The sequence below is a fragment of the Dipodomys ordii genome, unplaced genomic scaffold (genome assembly GCF_000151885.1).
Source record: "Dipodomys ordii isolate 6190 unplaced genomic scaffold, Dord_2.0 Scaffold64, whole genome shotgun sequence".
In the NCBI taxonomy this organism is placed as follows: Eukaryota; Metazoa; Chordata; class Mammalia; order Rodentia; family Heteromyidae; genus Dipodomys; species Dipodomys ordii.
In genome coordinates this window covers 3,221,782-3,236,246 of record NW_012267280.1, presented here as the reverse complement: position 1 = coordinate 3,236,246, position 14,465 = coordinate 3,221,782, and the positions used below count along the sequence as shown (strand labels likewise).

The 14,465-nt window shown below is 53.7% G+C and overlaps 1 protein-coding gene across 1 annotated transcript; it reads left to right on the top strand.

Annotated features, from left to right (window-relative positions):
* The first annotated feature begins 1,431 nt into the window (after positions 1-1,431).
* Gpr108 (G protein-coupled receptor 108) lies at positions 1,432-10,959 on the top strand. The gene is made up of 17 exons (XM_013022908.1): positions 1,432-1,575; positions 2,264-2,383; positions 3,291-3,341; positions 3,507-3,589; positions 4,775-4,899; positions 4,994-5,154; positions 5,248-5,352; positions 6,181-6,314; positions 6,406-6,481; positions 6,798-6,871; positions 6,968-7,085; positions 7,203-7,333; positions 7,480-7,523; positions 7,658-7,707; positions 7,891-7,974; positions 8,052-8,176; positions 8,565-10,959. The coding sequence occupies exons 1-17, from the start codon at positions 1,456-1,458 to the stop codon at positions 8,635-8,637; spliced, it is 1,674 nt and encodes a 557-aa protein (XP_012878362.1). The 5' UTR covers positions 1,432-1,455; the 3' UTR covers positions 8,638-10,959.
* The last annotated feature ends 3,506 nt before the right edge of the window (positions 10,960-14,465 follow it).

Genomic DNA, 14,465 nt, shown 5'->3' with positions numbered 1-14,465 from the left:
CTCCCCCTTAGCCCCAGTCCCCGCTGGGAAACTGAGGACAAGTCGTCCTTGGGGCACCAGTCCCAAGCCTTTTGCCCAAGTTCTGTAGCTGCCCATTTTCCGGTCTCATTCATTACGGTCCTGGGATTCCAACGTTGCTTCTCTCCTAGACTCTGGGGCCCTGGGGCTTAGAAGTCTGTCTCTCCCTCTCCCCTCCCCCATAAATATCTGTTCACACCTCGTAAATTCCCCTGAGGCTCTAGCATCAAAGGGGAGAGGCACCAGCGGCTCCTACCACGCTTTCTCCCCTGCCTTCAACACTTTCTCTCTAGCTACAACAGCGACCAAGACTCGTTGGTCCCTGGCGGGGGTGGGGGTAGGGGGTGATCGGCTCTCCTAGGCGCCAGAACTCTGGGAATCTGTGCTTATTATGGTCAGACCCTTCTGCTGGGCCCTGGGCCCCACCTGCTGGCGGCTTTCAGTGTTAAAGGATCTTGACTGGAGTTCAGCCCAGCAAAAGCTCTGTGTTCAATCCTGGTTTGGAGTTTCCATTAGATTTAGGAGTCAATCTAGGTCAGCACACAGCTGGGATGGGGGTCTCAAGACCTATTGGGGTCGTCATCTTGTGAAGAATGAGGGACTCAAAGACAGATGCAGGCAGGAGTCAGTGCTGTCTAGGGTCAGATGGCAGATATGGAGGTTCCGGGTAAGTGTGGGAGAAGGGGAGGAGGGGCGTTCACGGCCGAAAGTGGGGAGAGGGTCTGGGTTTCCTGCATTTGGGACTCAGCTTATAGCAAAGGGTTAATAAACTTGAGGTCAGCAAGTGGACTTGAATTGCTTCCCTCTGGTGTAACAGCCTTAGCCTAAGGTTGGGTTCATAGGTCATTCTAGGGTCCAAATTGAACCTGGGGCTAGGCTTAGGCCTCTTGGTGAACCAGGAAGATTAAGAGAACAGGACCGGCCTCAACAGATGCGAATGTTTATCAAAAGCTTGAGCTCTGGCTACGAGCCACTCAGCCCGGAAAAAAAAAAAAAAGAAAAGAAAAGGAAGTTCGTCTTTGGGGACACTGGGAAATGTAGTTTACTTATGCCTTGGTAAGACTGTCTCTGCCCACTGAATTTTGGGTAATGTAGTCCTGAACCGTTAACAGTTGGGTGGAGAAATTCCGCTTTAAGAGCCACATGAGCTTCATGGTAATTGGTTAGGTGTACTGTTTATCAAAGTACATTTGGTAAACTCTCTCTGGTGATTGGTGACCATAAAGGCGAGGCTAAACAGAATCAATACTTCTATTTGAAGTCGGCGCTGTCTATCTAGTGTCGTTCAGGGGCGGGTTTACGGAAGACTTGGCCTCTGATTGGCTGTATGAGCTGAAAAACTCCATAGAGCCCGTCCCCGACGTGCAACGATTGGCTCACAAGTAGGCGGGCCTGCGGGCGTCAGAGGCGGTGTCAGGGGAGGTGGCAGCTCCAGAGATGGCAGTGTGCGAGAGGAGGGGGCTCGGCCGCGGGAGCCCCGCCGAGTGGGGGCAGCTGCTCCTTCTGTTGCTGCTGTCCGGCAGCTGCTCGGGGCGCATCCACCGGCTGGCGCTGACGGTGAGGTCCCCCGCGCGGCGCCCTGGGGCGGGAGGGGTGTGGCCTTGTCGCGGAGCAGGCCCTGGCTTGGAGTGGTCTCGTCCGTCCTCCCCTGCGCCGTGCGCGGGTTGGAGCGGTCTGGCGCCCCCCTCCCCTTGCGACAATGATCTCGTCCCCCCCACTCCCCGCCCCCTGAGCTGTCCTCGCGATGGACTTTCCTGGCCCGGAGTGCTGGCTCGGTGTCGGCGCCCCCGGGCGCACCCCCGACTCTTCGCCCTTTACAATTCTTGGGGAGTCGCTAGAACCCCTTGGCGCCACTCAGAGGGGCTCCTGGAAGAGCCCTCGAGCGGGATCTTGGGGAATCCTTGGAAATCTCAACACACTGGGGTTCCAGTGGGGAATCTGAAAGTTTTCGGGGAGGTAAAGGCCGGCCACACATTCCAGGGGTGCCCCTCAGGTCTTTGGAGCGGGGCGGGGGGGGGACCCTTCAGTTCACCCAGTAGTCTCTCTTGGAAGATCCGAGGCCACCTTCTCGCTGCCTGGGACTAGAAGGGTGTGGGGAGGGAGGTGATGTCTCAGGCTTCTAGGACATCTCACACCCTTCCATCACCAAAGGCACCCCGAAGCTTTTGGAGGAACCCTCCTGACAGCCTTGGGGCCAGACTGGTGGGACGTCTGAGCTGCCTCTGTCCCCCTTTGCCTCCGGCAGGGGGAGAAACGATCCGACATCCAGCTGAACAACTTCGGCTTCTACACCAATGGCTCCCTGGAAGTGGAGTTGAGCGTCCTGCGGCTGGGCCTCCAGGAGACAGAAGCGAAGTTCCCGCTGGTGAGGGGCTTGGACGGGAGTGGGGGGCAAATTTCATCTCTCTCCCGGCACCCCCAGGTCCGGATTCCCAAGCTGACCCTCCGTCTGTGTCCCTCCTCGCCTGGGGGCAGTAGTAACGTGTCATACCATAGGTACTGGACACGGGTCTTAGTAGTTGGTGGGGCCATCCCAGTGGACAAGACAGTCCCAGATTCTGAAGTAAGTAATCAGCAAGCTCTGACCGAGCTGGGACCAGGTAACCAGTATCTCTGTGAGCCTCTTCCCAGGATGCTGTGGAAATTCACAGAGCCCACTTTTGATGGAGGTGTCCACGGGTAGAGAGGCAAGACTTTTTTAGAGTCTGGAAATGGCAGAGTCCTAATGCCAATTCTTTTATTTTTATTTTTTGCCCATCCTGGGGCTTGAACTCAGGACCTGGGTACTGTCCCTGAGCTTTTTTGATCAAGGCTGGCGCTCTACCACTTGAACCACAGCTCCACTTCTTCCTACTCCTTGGTGGTTAATTGGAGATAAGAGTGGAAGATGACCCTGAGTTGTTGGAAAGTTCAAAGAGAACGTGAGATCTGTCTCATAAGAGCTAGTCAGGGCTGGGAAGGTGGCTCAGTGGTAGAGCGCTTGCCTTGCATGACTGAGGCCCTGGGTTCGATTCCTCAGCACCACATAAGCAGAAAGAAAAAAGCCAGAAGTGGCGCTGGGGTTCAAGTGGTAGAGCGCTAGCCTTGAGCTGAAGAACTGAGGCACAGCGCCCAGGCCCAAAGTTCAGGCCCACGACCGGACCCAAAAAAAAAAGAGCTAGTCAGTGAGTGTGAGGTTTGGCTTCTGTTGTTCTAAGAGATCATTTGTCAGGGGCGGGGGGGGGTGTGGTCCCTGCTAGAGTTCCTCACGACCTCTTTCTTTCCACCACTAGGTGGGGTTCAGCCTGAGCCGAGTTCAGTCGGGCAGTGTTGGGTCCTACCCAGTAAGTGCCGGGAGCAGGGGAGGCAGTGGGGAGGAATGAACAGGATCGTTTGGGGCAGGCTGCTGTACCCAGAGGCAAGGATAGGAAGAGATCCTGGATGGGTGGGGAGGGGCTACGGTGGGGCTGGGGGAGAGGTAACCTAGATTCCATCTTCCCACTCCCCAGACAAGGGATCCCCATGAATGCCCTCTGCAGAGAAACAGCAGCAACTTCTTGGTTCTGTTCCTCATCGATACCAAGGACCTGCAGTGAGTTGCCCTCCCCCCTCCCCGGGGAGGGCTGGCCACAAAACCCTCTGTCATATTTCCCCCAGTGGAATGCCCACCTATGACCACACTGGTCAGGCAGAATGAGAAGCCAGCTGGAAAGAACCTTGGCATTCCTAGGGAGAAAGCCACCCACTTTTCCCAGTCACCTCCTAGACTGATTTTTGGGAGGAGGGCGAGAGGAGAGGATACTTAGAGAATAGAAATATCTGGATGCTGAAAGGTGTGTCAAGAATTCACAGCATTCCTTATTCATTTCTACTTGCTGATGTTCCCTGGGGGCTACACAGTCCTGGCACTTCATTGTGTCCGAACTCTGATTCTTTAGACCATTTTTTTGTTTGTCCTGGGGCTTGAACTCAGGGCCTGGGCACTGTCCCTGAGCCTCTTTGTGCTCAAGGCTAAGGATCTACCACTTTAACCACAGTGCCACTTCTAGTTTTTGAGTGGTTAATTGGAGACAGATAGTCTCACAAGGACTAGCTTCAAACCGTGATGCTCAGATCTCAGCCTCCTGAGTAGCTAGGATGACAGGCATGAGCCACTGGCACCACACTTGTACCTACAATTGTTCATCTTTCTCCTTTTCTCCCCCCTCCCCTTCCTCTCTCTCTCTCTGGAGTTTGAAATCAGGGCTTCAGCACTTGCTTGGCAAGTGCTGAGCCACATACCCCACCTCAGCCCTTTCTTGCTTTTAGTTTACTTTTCAGATAAGGTCTTATACTTTTGCCCAGGGTAGCCTTGGACTAAGATCCTCCTATCACAACCTTCTGTGTAGATTACAGGTGCACCACCAAATTCAGCTTGTTTGTTGAGATAAGATACTCATTAACGTATTGCTAGAGATGGAAAAAACAAACAAACTTCTAACTGAGACCCTCCCAGTCTCTGCCTCTCCTGTAGTTGGGATTACAGGCATAAACCATCATACCCAGCCCCAATGTTTTGTTTGTTTTTTTAATGGAACTTAATGGAGTGAGAGGCCTATATCACTGCAAGGTGACCATGGCTAGTTCAGGCAGCCTAGGAATTGTTCACTGGGCCGGCACCCAGATGCTGGAGTGTGGTGGTCCCCAGCGTAGCCAGATGCCCCCTCCTCAGGAGGAGATGCACAGAGCCAAGGGCCCCTAGAGTCCTTTCATACAGTGTTACCCTCCCTTACTCCAGGGTCCAGGTGCGGAAATATGGGGAGCAGAAGCAGCTGTTTATCTCACCTGGACTCCTTCCTGATGTGCCCTCCAAATCAGGGCTCCCGAAGCCAGAGCCCACAGATCCCAGTAAGGTGGACAGCGGTGAGTCAGGCACACCCAGCTGGTGCATCCCCTTACGTTCCTGCCCATCCCTCTGATTATCCAGCCTTGAAATCACCTCACCTATCTCCTACAGGGACCTCCACAGTCAGCAAGGCCAAGACAGAGCCTGTGTCTCAGGTTCCGGCCGGAAAGACCAGTAGTGATGGAGGCTCTGTTTCCCCTCAGGCCCCCAGTGGGAAAGACAAGGAGCTGGTGCTGGGCCTGGGTCACCTCAATGACTCGTACAACTTCAGCGTGAGTGTCTGTCATGCCGGTGACCCCTTCTCCCCACACCACCTATGGCCCCCCTCCCTGCTCCCCAACTTAGCCCTCCTCTCCTCTGTCCAGTTTCACATGGTGGTCGGCTCCAGAGCTGAGGAAGGACAGTATATCCTCAACTTCCATAATTGTTACAACTCCATCCCTGGCCGGGAGAGACCTTTTGACCTCACGGTGAGTGAGCCCCAGCCCCAGTGGGTGGGCAGGCAGGTAGGCCCCACCAAGCCTGGCTTCTCAACAGCCCCCAGGGGCCTGAAGGGAGGGTGACTGGAGGACAGTCACCCTTCCGTGTCCCCCAGCCTCAGGTTGAATGCTTTCCAGGTGGGTAGGGATGGATTGCATCCGTTCTGAATGCATGCATACTGGTTCCTGTCCTTGTCTCCTGGCATTTACAGTGACTGTAGCTTCTATGTCTAAAGATGTTTGAAGGTCACTGGGCCCCAGTGGGGCACACCTGTAATCCTAGCTACTTGGGAAGCTGAGATCTGAGGATCAGGGCTTGAGGCCAGCTCGGGCAGAAAAGTCTGTGAGACTCTTTATTTTCATTTATGCACCAGAAAGCCAGAACTGGAGCTGTGGCTCAAGTGGTAGAGCCCCATCCTTGAAAAAAAGCCAAGTGAGAGCTTGAGGCCCTGAGTTCAAGCCCCAGGACTAGCGCACACGTACACACACACACACACACACACACACACACACACACACAAAAGATGGTCAAAGGTCTACAGGAGGGTGTGCACAGATTCTAGGCAAATGCCAAGCCACTTTATAAGAGGCACCTGAGCATCTTGTATTTTGGTAGCTGAGGGAGTCCTGGAACCAAGCATCCAAGGATATCAAGGCATAAGGCATGACTATGCCCATTGGAGAGAGAGGGCAGACTGAGGCTCTGAGAGGGCAGGTCCCCCATCTAGGAAGCCGGAGAGCCGCAGACTCCCACTCAGCTCTCCCAAGTTCAGAGCTCAGAGTCTGTGACACCCCCCCACACACACTGCCCCTCCTCAGGTGATGATCCGGGAGAAGAACCCAGAAGGCTTCCTGTCGGCGGCAGAAATCCCCCTCTTCAAGCTCTACCTCGTCATGTCTGCCTGCTTCCTGGCTGCAGGCATCTTTTGGGTGTCTGTGCTCTGCAGGAACACGTAATACCCTGCCCCCCCCTCCTCCCCCCGTCCCTCACAACCTCCCACCTCCACTGACAGTCTCCCCACCTGCTTCTCCCCACACTGCCAGGTACAACGTTTTCAAGATCCATTGGCTTATGGCAGCCCTGGCATTCACCAAGAGCATTTCCCTCCTCTTCCACAGTGTGAGCACCTTGGGGGGAAGGGAGGGGGCTGGGGAGGCAGGCTACCCCCACATCGCCACAGATCTGGGCTATGCTGCAGTCATGTCATCCATCTGCCTGTCCTTCCCAGCTTTCCCTGTCCACCCTCCAGTCTGACCACTGGTCCATCCCAGATGCCACATCATCGTCTTAACATCATTGTGACTGTCCACTCACTGTCTAGTCCCCACAATCCCGATTGTACTCAGTCCATTCAGCCCTCTGGCCCCCAGCCCCCACCATCCCCCCCACCCATCCATCCTCCTGTCTGACTGTCCATCCATCCGTCCGCCTCCAGATCAACTACTACTTCATCAACAGCCAGGGCCACCCCATCGAAGGCCTCGCTGTCATGCACTATATCACGCACCTGTGAGTGGTCCCTGCGGTCAGGGCAGGTGGCGGGGAGGTGGGCAGGGGTGGGCTGGGCCCCCCTCATCATCATCGGGCTCCCACCCCGCCCCCCAGGCTGAAGGGCGCCCTCCTCTTCATCACGATCGCGCTGATCGGCTCGGGCTGGGCGTTCGTCAAGTACGTGCTGTCAGACAAGGAGAAGAAGATTTTTGGGATTGTGATCCCGCTGCAGGTGCTCGGCCTGGGAGACCGTGGAGGGGGTGGGGGCCGCCCCGAGGGGCGCTTCCAGTGGGCAGGGGTCAGGGATGTGGTCAGGTGGCGTCCATCCACCCACCCAGGTCCTGGGCAGGTCCTGGCCAACGTGGCCTACATCGTCATTGAGTCCCGGGAAGAGGGCGCCAGCGACTATGGCTTCTGGAAGAAGATCCTGTTCCTGGTGGACCTCATCTGCTGTGGCGCCATCCTCTTCCCTGTCGTCTGGTGAGGACCAGACCCACCCGCCCCTCACCCCGTCCAGGCCACGCCCATGAAAGGGGTGGAGCCCTGAGGACTACATCCTCTGTTGGTTCTTTCACCCGATGGGCGTGGTTTGAGCTGACCGCGCCCTCCGCCCCGCCTCCTCCCAGGTCCATCCGGCATCTCCAGGACGCGTCTGGCACAGATGGGAAGGGTGAGCCCCCTCCCTGCTCCAGGCCCTTTGTGCGCCCTGTCCCGTGACACCGAGCCCCCAGCCCTTGGCCACTCCACCCCTGTCCCCCGCATGTCCCTTGGCATTCCTCTGATCCTTTGTCCCTCCCCCTCCAGTGGCAGTGAACCTGGCCAAGCTGAAGCTGTTCCGCCACTACTATGTCATGGTAAGAGACGCATCCCCCACCCTGCAGGGCAGGCCCGGCTAGGTGGTAAGGGAGCCCCACCCTTCCCAGCCATCTGCCACCCCCCTCCCAGTGTGCTTCCCTGCCCTCTGCTGCCATCCTGAAGCCCCCAGCCCGCCCCATCCCTGTGGCCTGTCTGCCCCACGCCCACCCCTGCTCCCGCAGGTCATCTGTTACGTCTACTTCACTCGCATCATCGCCATCCTGCTGCGGGTGGCCGTGCCCTTCCAGTGGCAGTGGCTCTACCAGGTGAGCCAGGAGCCCTCGACCTCGGGTGGGCCACAGTGCAGGGAGGGTGCTGACCGCTCCTGCCCCTCTGCCCGCAGCTCCTGGTGGAGGGCTCCACTCTCACCTTCTTTGTGCTCACCGGCTACAAGTTCCAGCCCGCAGGAGACAACCCCTATTTGCAGCTGCCGCAGGAGGACGAAGAGGACGTGCAGATGGAGCAAGTGTGCGTACCCGTGCCTAGTGCCCTCTGGGGTGGGGCCTAGGCAGCTCTGGGGGTAGGACTAAGCAGGAGGGATGGGCCTAGACCATTCTGAGGGTGGAGTGGAGAGGGGTTGTGCCCCCTCCACCCTCCCCCAGAGGCCAAGGTGGGCAGGAACTGAGCAGCTGGGGTCGGGGTGGCTCTTCAGTACCTTTGGGGGCAGGGTTAGGGCAACTGAGTAGACGTTGAGCAATGAGACCAGCCAGGGCCGCTCCAGAGGCCAGGTGCGTGAAGACTGGCCGGCTGTGGAGTGGGAGGGGCCAGCGGCTCAGGGGCAGGGCTGAGGACATTGCTGGTCAGGTCCTGTTGCCCTTCGGCCTCTGAAAGACCTGGTGCTGTCTGTCCTCCTCAGAATGACGGACTCTGGGTTCCGGGAAGGCCTGTCCAAAGTCAACAAAACAGCCAGCGGCCGGGAGCTGCTGTGATTTTTCCGGAGCAGCTTGGCCATCATTGGCCTTTCTCCATTCTTCACCACACATTCCTGGGGCTCCCCAAAGACATAGCGGTGGGGGGGGGGAGCATGGGGACTCACTGGCTCCCAGGCCACAGCAGGAGTCTATTCAGAAGACAGAAAGCCTCCATCCCTCCCCGCCCCCACGCTGGGCAGCTGTCCTCTCCAGGATCCTCTACCCCCAGCTGTACAATACGACCGGTCTTGTTCTTGTCACCCGGTATCTTTTCTTTCTGGGACTGAGTTCTGGTGGGAAGCGGTCCTGACGGGGACGCAGTGCCCATGGCTTCCTGCAGTAAGGACCCTTCCCTGTATGCTGGGCACTGTGCCAGCTACCAGAGGCAGCAGTGACCAGGAGCCCTGTGGTCTCGGCCCTCGTGGGACTCCTGGCCCCTCGGAGGGAAATCAGGCCGAGGACCGTGCTCCCTCACCGCCCATCCGATCCGTGGTGGGAACCAGGGAGTTCAGCAAGGGGGGAGAAGAGACCTGGTGAAGAGCACTGACTGGATACACAAAACATGGAGGTGCAGGAGAAAGTGGGGACTCGAAGACTCGTGAGTGGCTCCCACTGAGGACCAACTTCTGGGGGGAGGGGGATACAGGCACAGAGAGGCTAAGTAACCTCCTTGGAGACACGCAGCAGGAGATACAGGGCTCAAGGCCAGACGCTGAGCACTGGGGGTGTTGCCCCTCTGCAGGGCTACCCTTAGCCATGCATACTGCACTCCCCGGGACCCAGCAGTGCTGTGTGCCTCTGGACCGCTGGCATAACCGCTCTGTCTCCTGCATGTGGAACTGCTCCTCCAGCATTGGGCAGAGTCCTGTATGAGCAGGGAATCAGTGGCGCTGTGTGGGCCCCGGCACCGTAGCCTCAGGCCGCACTGAGGGGCTCGTTCCCAGCACCCCCCTTCTCTGCCCACCTACTGGAAGACCACTTCTAAGTTCTAAAAATACACTTCTTTAAAGGGACCCATAGGCATAAGGGAGAAGCAGGGACCAGGGCTGGAATGAAAACTTCTAGAACAGGGAAACAAGACCAGCTGGGGCCCAGATGAATAAATAGCCCAGCCAGCCAAAGAAGGAAGTGGAGAGGCATTGCAGGCTGAGGAAGTTATGTAAGGTGGACGAGCCCCGGACTGAGCGCCAGCAGCACCGGCTGGGGATAGCAGGAGAGCTGGCAGGAGGCTGAAGACAGGCCCGGGCTCCAAGCTGGGGCCAGTCAGAGTCATGGAAGGATTTAGAGTGAGGAGGGGCCTGCCTAAGCCAAGAAGACAGACATGCCCACACCTTCCTCCCGGGGCCAGCCCCAAGGTAGCGGGAGCACTGTGAGATCAAGTGGAAGATCTGATGACAGGACCATTATCCAGATGGAGCTGGTGTCATCCCAGGAGTCCTTCAGTTCAAGTGGGAGGCAAGGAGGAGGGGGTTAGGGTGGGGACGCCATTCACAGAAGGGGCCACAAGCCAAGGAAGGCAAGCTAGCTTCTAGAAAAAGGTAATGAGCCAGGCATAGTGGCACACACCTGTAATCCCAGCACTTAAGAGGCACAAGACAAGAGGACTCCGAGTTCAACACCAGCCTGGGCTAACACATGGAGACCCTGACATAAAACTAAACAAAAAGTAACATTCTCCAGTGACTCTCATAGGCTGATCAAACTACCACCTTTCCCTTACCAAACCCCAGAGCAGCCCAGGAAAACCCAGGATTGGTGGCATAGCAGATCTGCAAGCACCAGCATCTTTAAATCATGCAGAACCCCTGGGACGGAAGGTCAAGAGTCCTGAGGCTAGAGCACCCCTGCCACTAACCGCAGGTGCACGCACTGGAAATCAGCACTCGCTACCATGCTGGGGTGACTGCATGTATACGCAGGAAGGGGTCACCATCCATCATTGGTGGCTGCCTAGGAGACATGGAGGACCCCAACCATCATTGGTGGTTGCCTAGGAGACACAGGACCACATCCATCCATCACTGGTGGTTGCCTAGGAGACACGGAGGATGCCACAGGCCCTGTGGAGAGAGGAACCAGAGCCTTGGGTGAGGAGCCCAGCGCTTGAGCACCAGCAAGGGCGCTTACCAACAGAACTTGAGGTTTACTTTTCCAGATGGGGACCCACGTTCAAGGGCTGAGCACTCCGCCACTGAGCCAACTCTCCAGTTCCGACAGCCCTAATGGCTTACCTACTTCAGACTTCAAAACTAAATGCTGCTCCCAACAAGGGAGAAAATATTGGCTATTTCTCTCTTTGTCTTTTGGGGTTCATTTGAGGTATTTCTGTTTTCTTGTACTTGCTTTATTTATTTTGTACTGGTTCCTGGACTTGAACTCAGGGCCTAGGAACTGTCTCTGAGTTCTTTTGCTCAAGGCTAGTTCTCAACCACTGGAGCCACAGGGCCACTTCTGACTTTTTGGTGGTGAATTGGAGAATCTCACAGACTTTCTTGCTCTAGCTAGCTTCAAACTGTGATCCTCAGATCTCAGCTTCCCGAGTAGCTGGGATTCCAGGTGTGAGCCACTGGTACCCAGCTCAGTAATGGCTTTTCTACTACCATTTCTACTTCTTTTCTGTCCACAATTAAAGTAGTTTTCAGCCAGGAGCTCATGGCTCACCTATAATCCTAGCTACTTGGGAGGCTGAGATCTGAGGATCGTAGTTGGAAGCCAGCTTAGGCAGGAAAGTCTGTGAGATTCTTATCTCCAATGAACCACTAGAAAACCAGAAGTGGTGCTGTGGCTCAAACTGGTAGAGCACCAGCCTTGAGCAAAAGAGCTCAGGGACAGCACCCAGGCCTTGAGTTCAAGCCCCACAACTGACGAAAATAAAAACTAAAGTAGTTTTCTCCCTTATCTGTCTTGTCTTTCTCTCCCATAATCCTTTATTGTCTTGGGGGGGCAGGTTGTTACATTGTTTGAATTTTATTTTTCTTTCTCACTACACTTTTAGCTGGATTTTTTAACCTCTTTGTTTTCATCGCACCCCCCCATTTACTTTAGCCACTCCACCTCTTCCCATCATATCTTCTTTCCATTTCTATCGTTGTGAGCTAATGTCTGCTTAGTCCTCCAAGTATTGTCTTTATTCTTTTTTGTTTTATTTTGTGCTGGTCTTGGGTCTTGAACTCAGGGAATGAGCTCAGTCCCTGAGATATTTTGCACTACTTGAACCACAGCTCCATTTCTGGCTTTTCTGATGGTGCATTAGGTAAGAGTTTAACAGACTTTCCTGCCTGGGCTGGCTTTGAATCATGATCCTCAGATCTCAGCCTCCTGAGCAGCTGGGATTACAGGCGTGAGCCACCAGTGCCCAGGTCATTTGTCTTTTCCTCTACAAACACCAGAGCAGTGCTTGATGAGAGATGTCTATGTGTGTATTTGTCAACTCTATTCTTCACTCACCTAAGCATTTAGCTCCCGCTAACCATCAGCATGGGAGGACTTGAAATCTCAGGCAGGGAACTGAAATGAAAGAGGGCATGGATAAACCTGAGCCTGAGAAGATTCAAGCAAGCAGCTGGATGAAGCAAGGTAGTCAATGCAGATGGGAAAAAGGAGTTGACACAGGTATAGAAATCCTGAAAAGAAGATTTAAGTGGAATTCTGGAAATAAAAGTTCAATAACAAATTTTTAAAACTCGCTTGGGAGTCTTCCTTACACAGTAGAATGAGGTAAAGATAGAGGCGTGAGAATAAAGTATAAGAATTAGGACATGCAGATAAAGACAATTTAGAAAGTATGAATGAAAAATGGCAAAACCCCTGGGACATCATTAAAAGCAAATCTAGCCAGGCACCAGTGACTCACACCTATAATCCTAGCTACTCAAGAAGCTCAAATCTGAGGATCATAATTTGAAGCCAGTCTGGGCAGGAAAGTCCATGAGACTCATATCCAATTAATAACCAAAAAGCAGAAAGTGGAGGTGTGGCTTGAGTGGTAGAGTGCCAGCCTTGAGCAAAAAAGCTCAGGGACAATGCCCAGGACTGACACACACAAACTATGAGTCATGGGCATAGAAGAAGGTGGAGAGGTACAAGGTAAAAGCATAGAAGTTATGTAACAGAAATTGTTCCCAGTCTTGAGAGGGGGTCATCCAAGTATTCAAAACACCAAATAAGTATGAGCAACAAAGAAACACCTCTAGATCTATGAGAGTAAAAACACCAAACAAAAAACAACAACAAAAAAGAATGAAACCAGGCACCAGTGGCTCACGCCTGTAATCCTAGCTACTCAGGAGGTTGAGATCTGAGGATTGTGGTAAAAGCCAGCCCAGGAAGTCTGTGAGACTCTTATCTCCAATAAACCACCAGAAAAGCAGAAGTGGCGCTATGGCTCAAGTGGTAGAGTGCTAGGCTTGAGCTGAAGAGCTCAGGGACAGCGCCCAGGCCCAGAGTCCAAGCCCCACAACTGACAAAAAAAAAAAAGAATGAAGAGAGGTGCAGGAAGTTCCCTATAAAGACAAACGCATCTGAATCACAGCAGATTTCCCAACAGAAACTCCAAAAGGCAAGAGGGGAGTGAATGGAATCAAGTCCTACAAGCCCTGAAAGAAATGTCAACCTAAATTCATCCAGCAGAGCCCACCTTCAGAACTGAAGGAGAAACAAAAACTTTCCACCACAAACAAAACCGAGAGGAATTCATGACTACTAAACCAGCACAGCAGCAGGATCCTGGTTCAAAACCGGCCTGGGCAGAAGGTTTATTGAGACCTATCTCCAATTTACTACCAAAAAGTTGGAGTGAGAAAGCTTAAGAACAGCACCCAGTCTATGAGTTCAAATCACAGGACTCACACACACACACACACACACACACACACACACACACACACACACACAATCTAGAAGAAATGGAAACCTTTCTAGATGTTTTTGAGCTACCTAAATTGACCCCAGAGGATATTAACCCTATAAACAGTTCTGTAATGAGACATGGAATTGAGGCAGGAATAAAGTCTTCCACCAAGGAAAACTCCAGCATCATATGAATTCATGGCTAACTCCTAACAACCTTTAAAGAAAGAACACCAGTGCCTCTCCAACGATTCTATGAAATAGGAAGGGAAGAACTACCACAAACCCTCTCTGTGAAGGCAGCATTACACTCATTCCCAAATCAGACAAAGATCCAGCCCCCTCCAAAAAACGTGGACTAATTTCCCCGATGAACATAGATGCAAAACAATCCTCACTGGAAGCTGGGTGCCAATGGCTCACGCCTGCAATCCTGGCTACACTGGGGGCTGAGATCTGAGGATCAGGATGCAAAGCCAGCCCAGGAAGAGAGTTTGTGAGACTCTTATTTCCAATTAACCAACAAAAAGCCAGAAGTATGGTTCAAGTGGTGGAGGGCCAGCCTTCAACCAAAGATGGTAAGGGACAAGCCTCATAGCGTGAGCATGTGCATGCATGCCTACAAACACACAATCTAGAAGAAATGGGAACCTTTCTAGATGTTTTTGACCTACCACGTTGACCCCCCAAAAGATATAAACTGCACAAACAGGTCTGTAATGAGGCATGGAATGAAGCAAGAATAAACAATCTTCCAACAAGGAAAACCCCACCATCATATGATTTCACTGCCAACTCCTACATCCTTTAAAGAAATAACACCAGTGCTTCTCCAACTATTCCATGAAGTAGGAAGGGAGGGACCACCACCCAACCCCCACACACATGCACCCAAAATTCTCACTGGCATACTTGCAATCAAAATTCAGCAGCACAATTAAAAAGTGAGGGAGTTAGTTTCGTGATGGACATTCAAGGACAGTTCAACACAGGTAAAT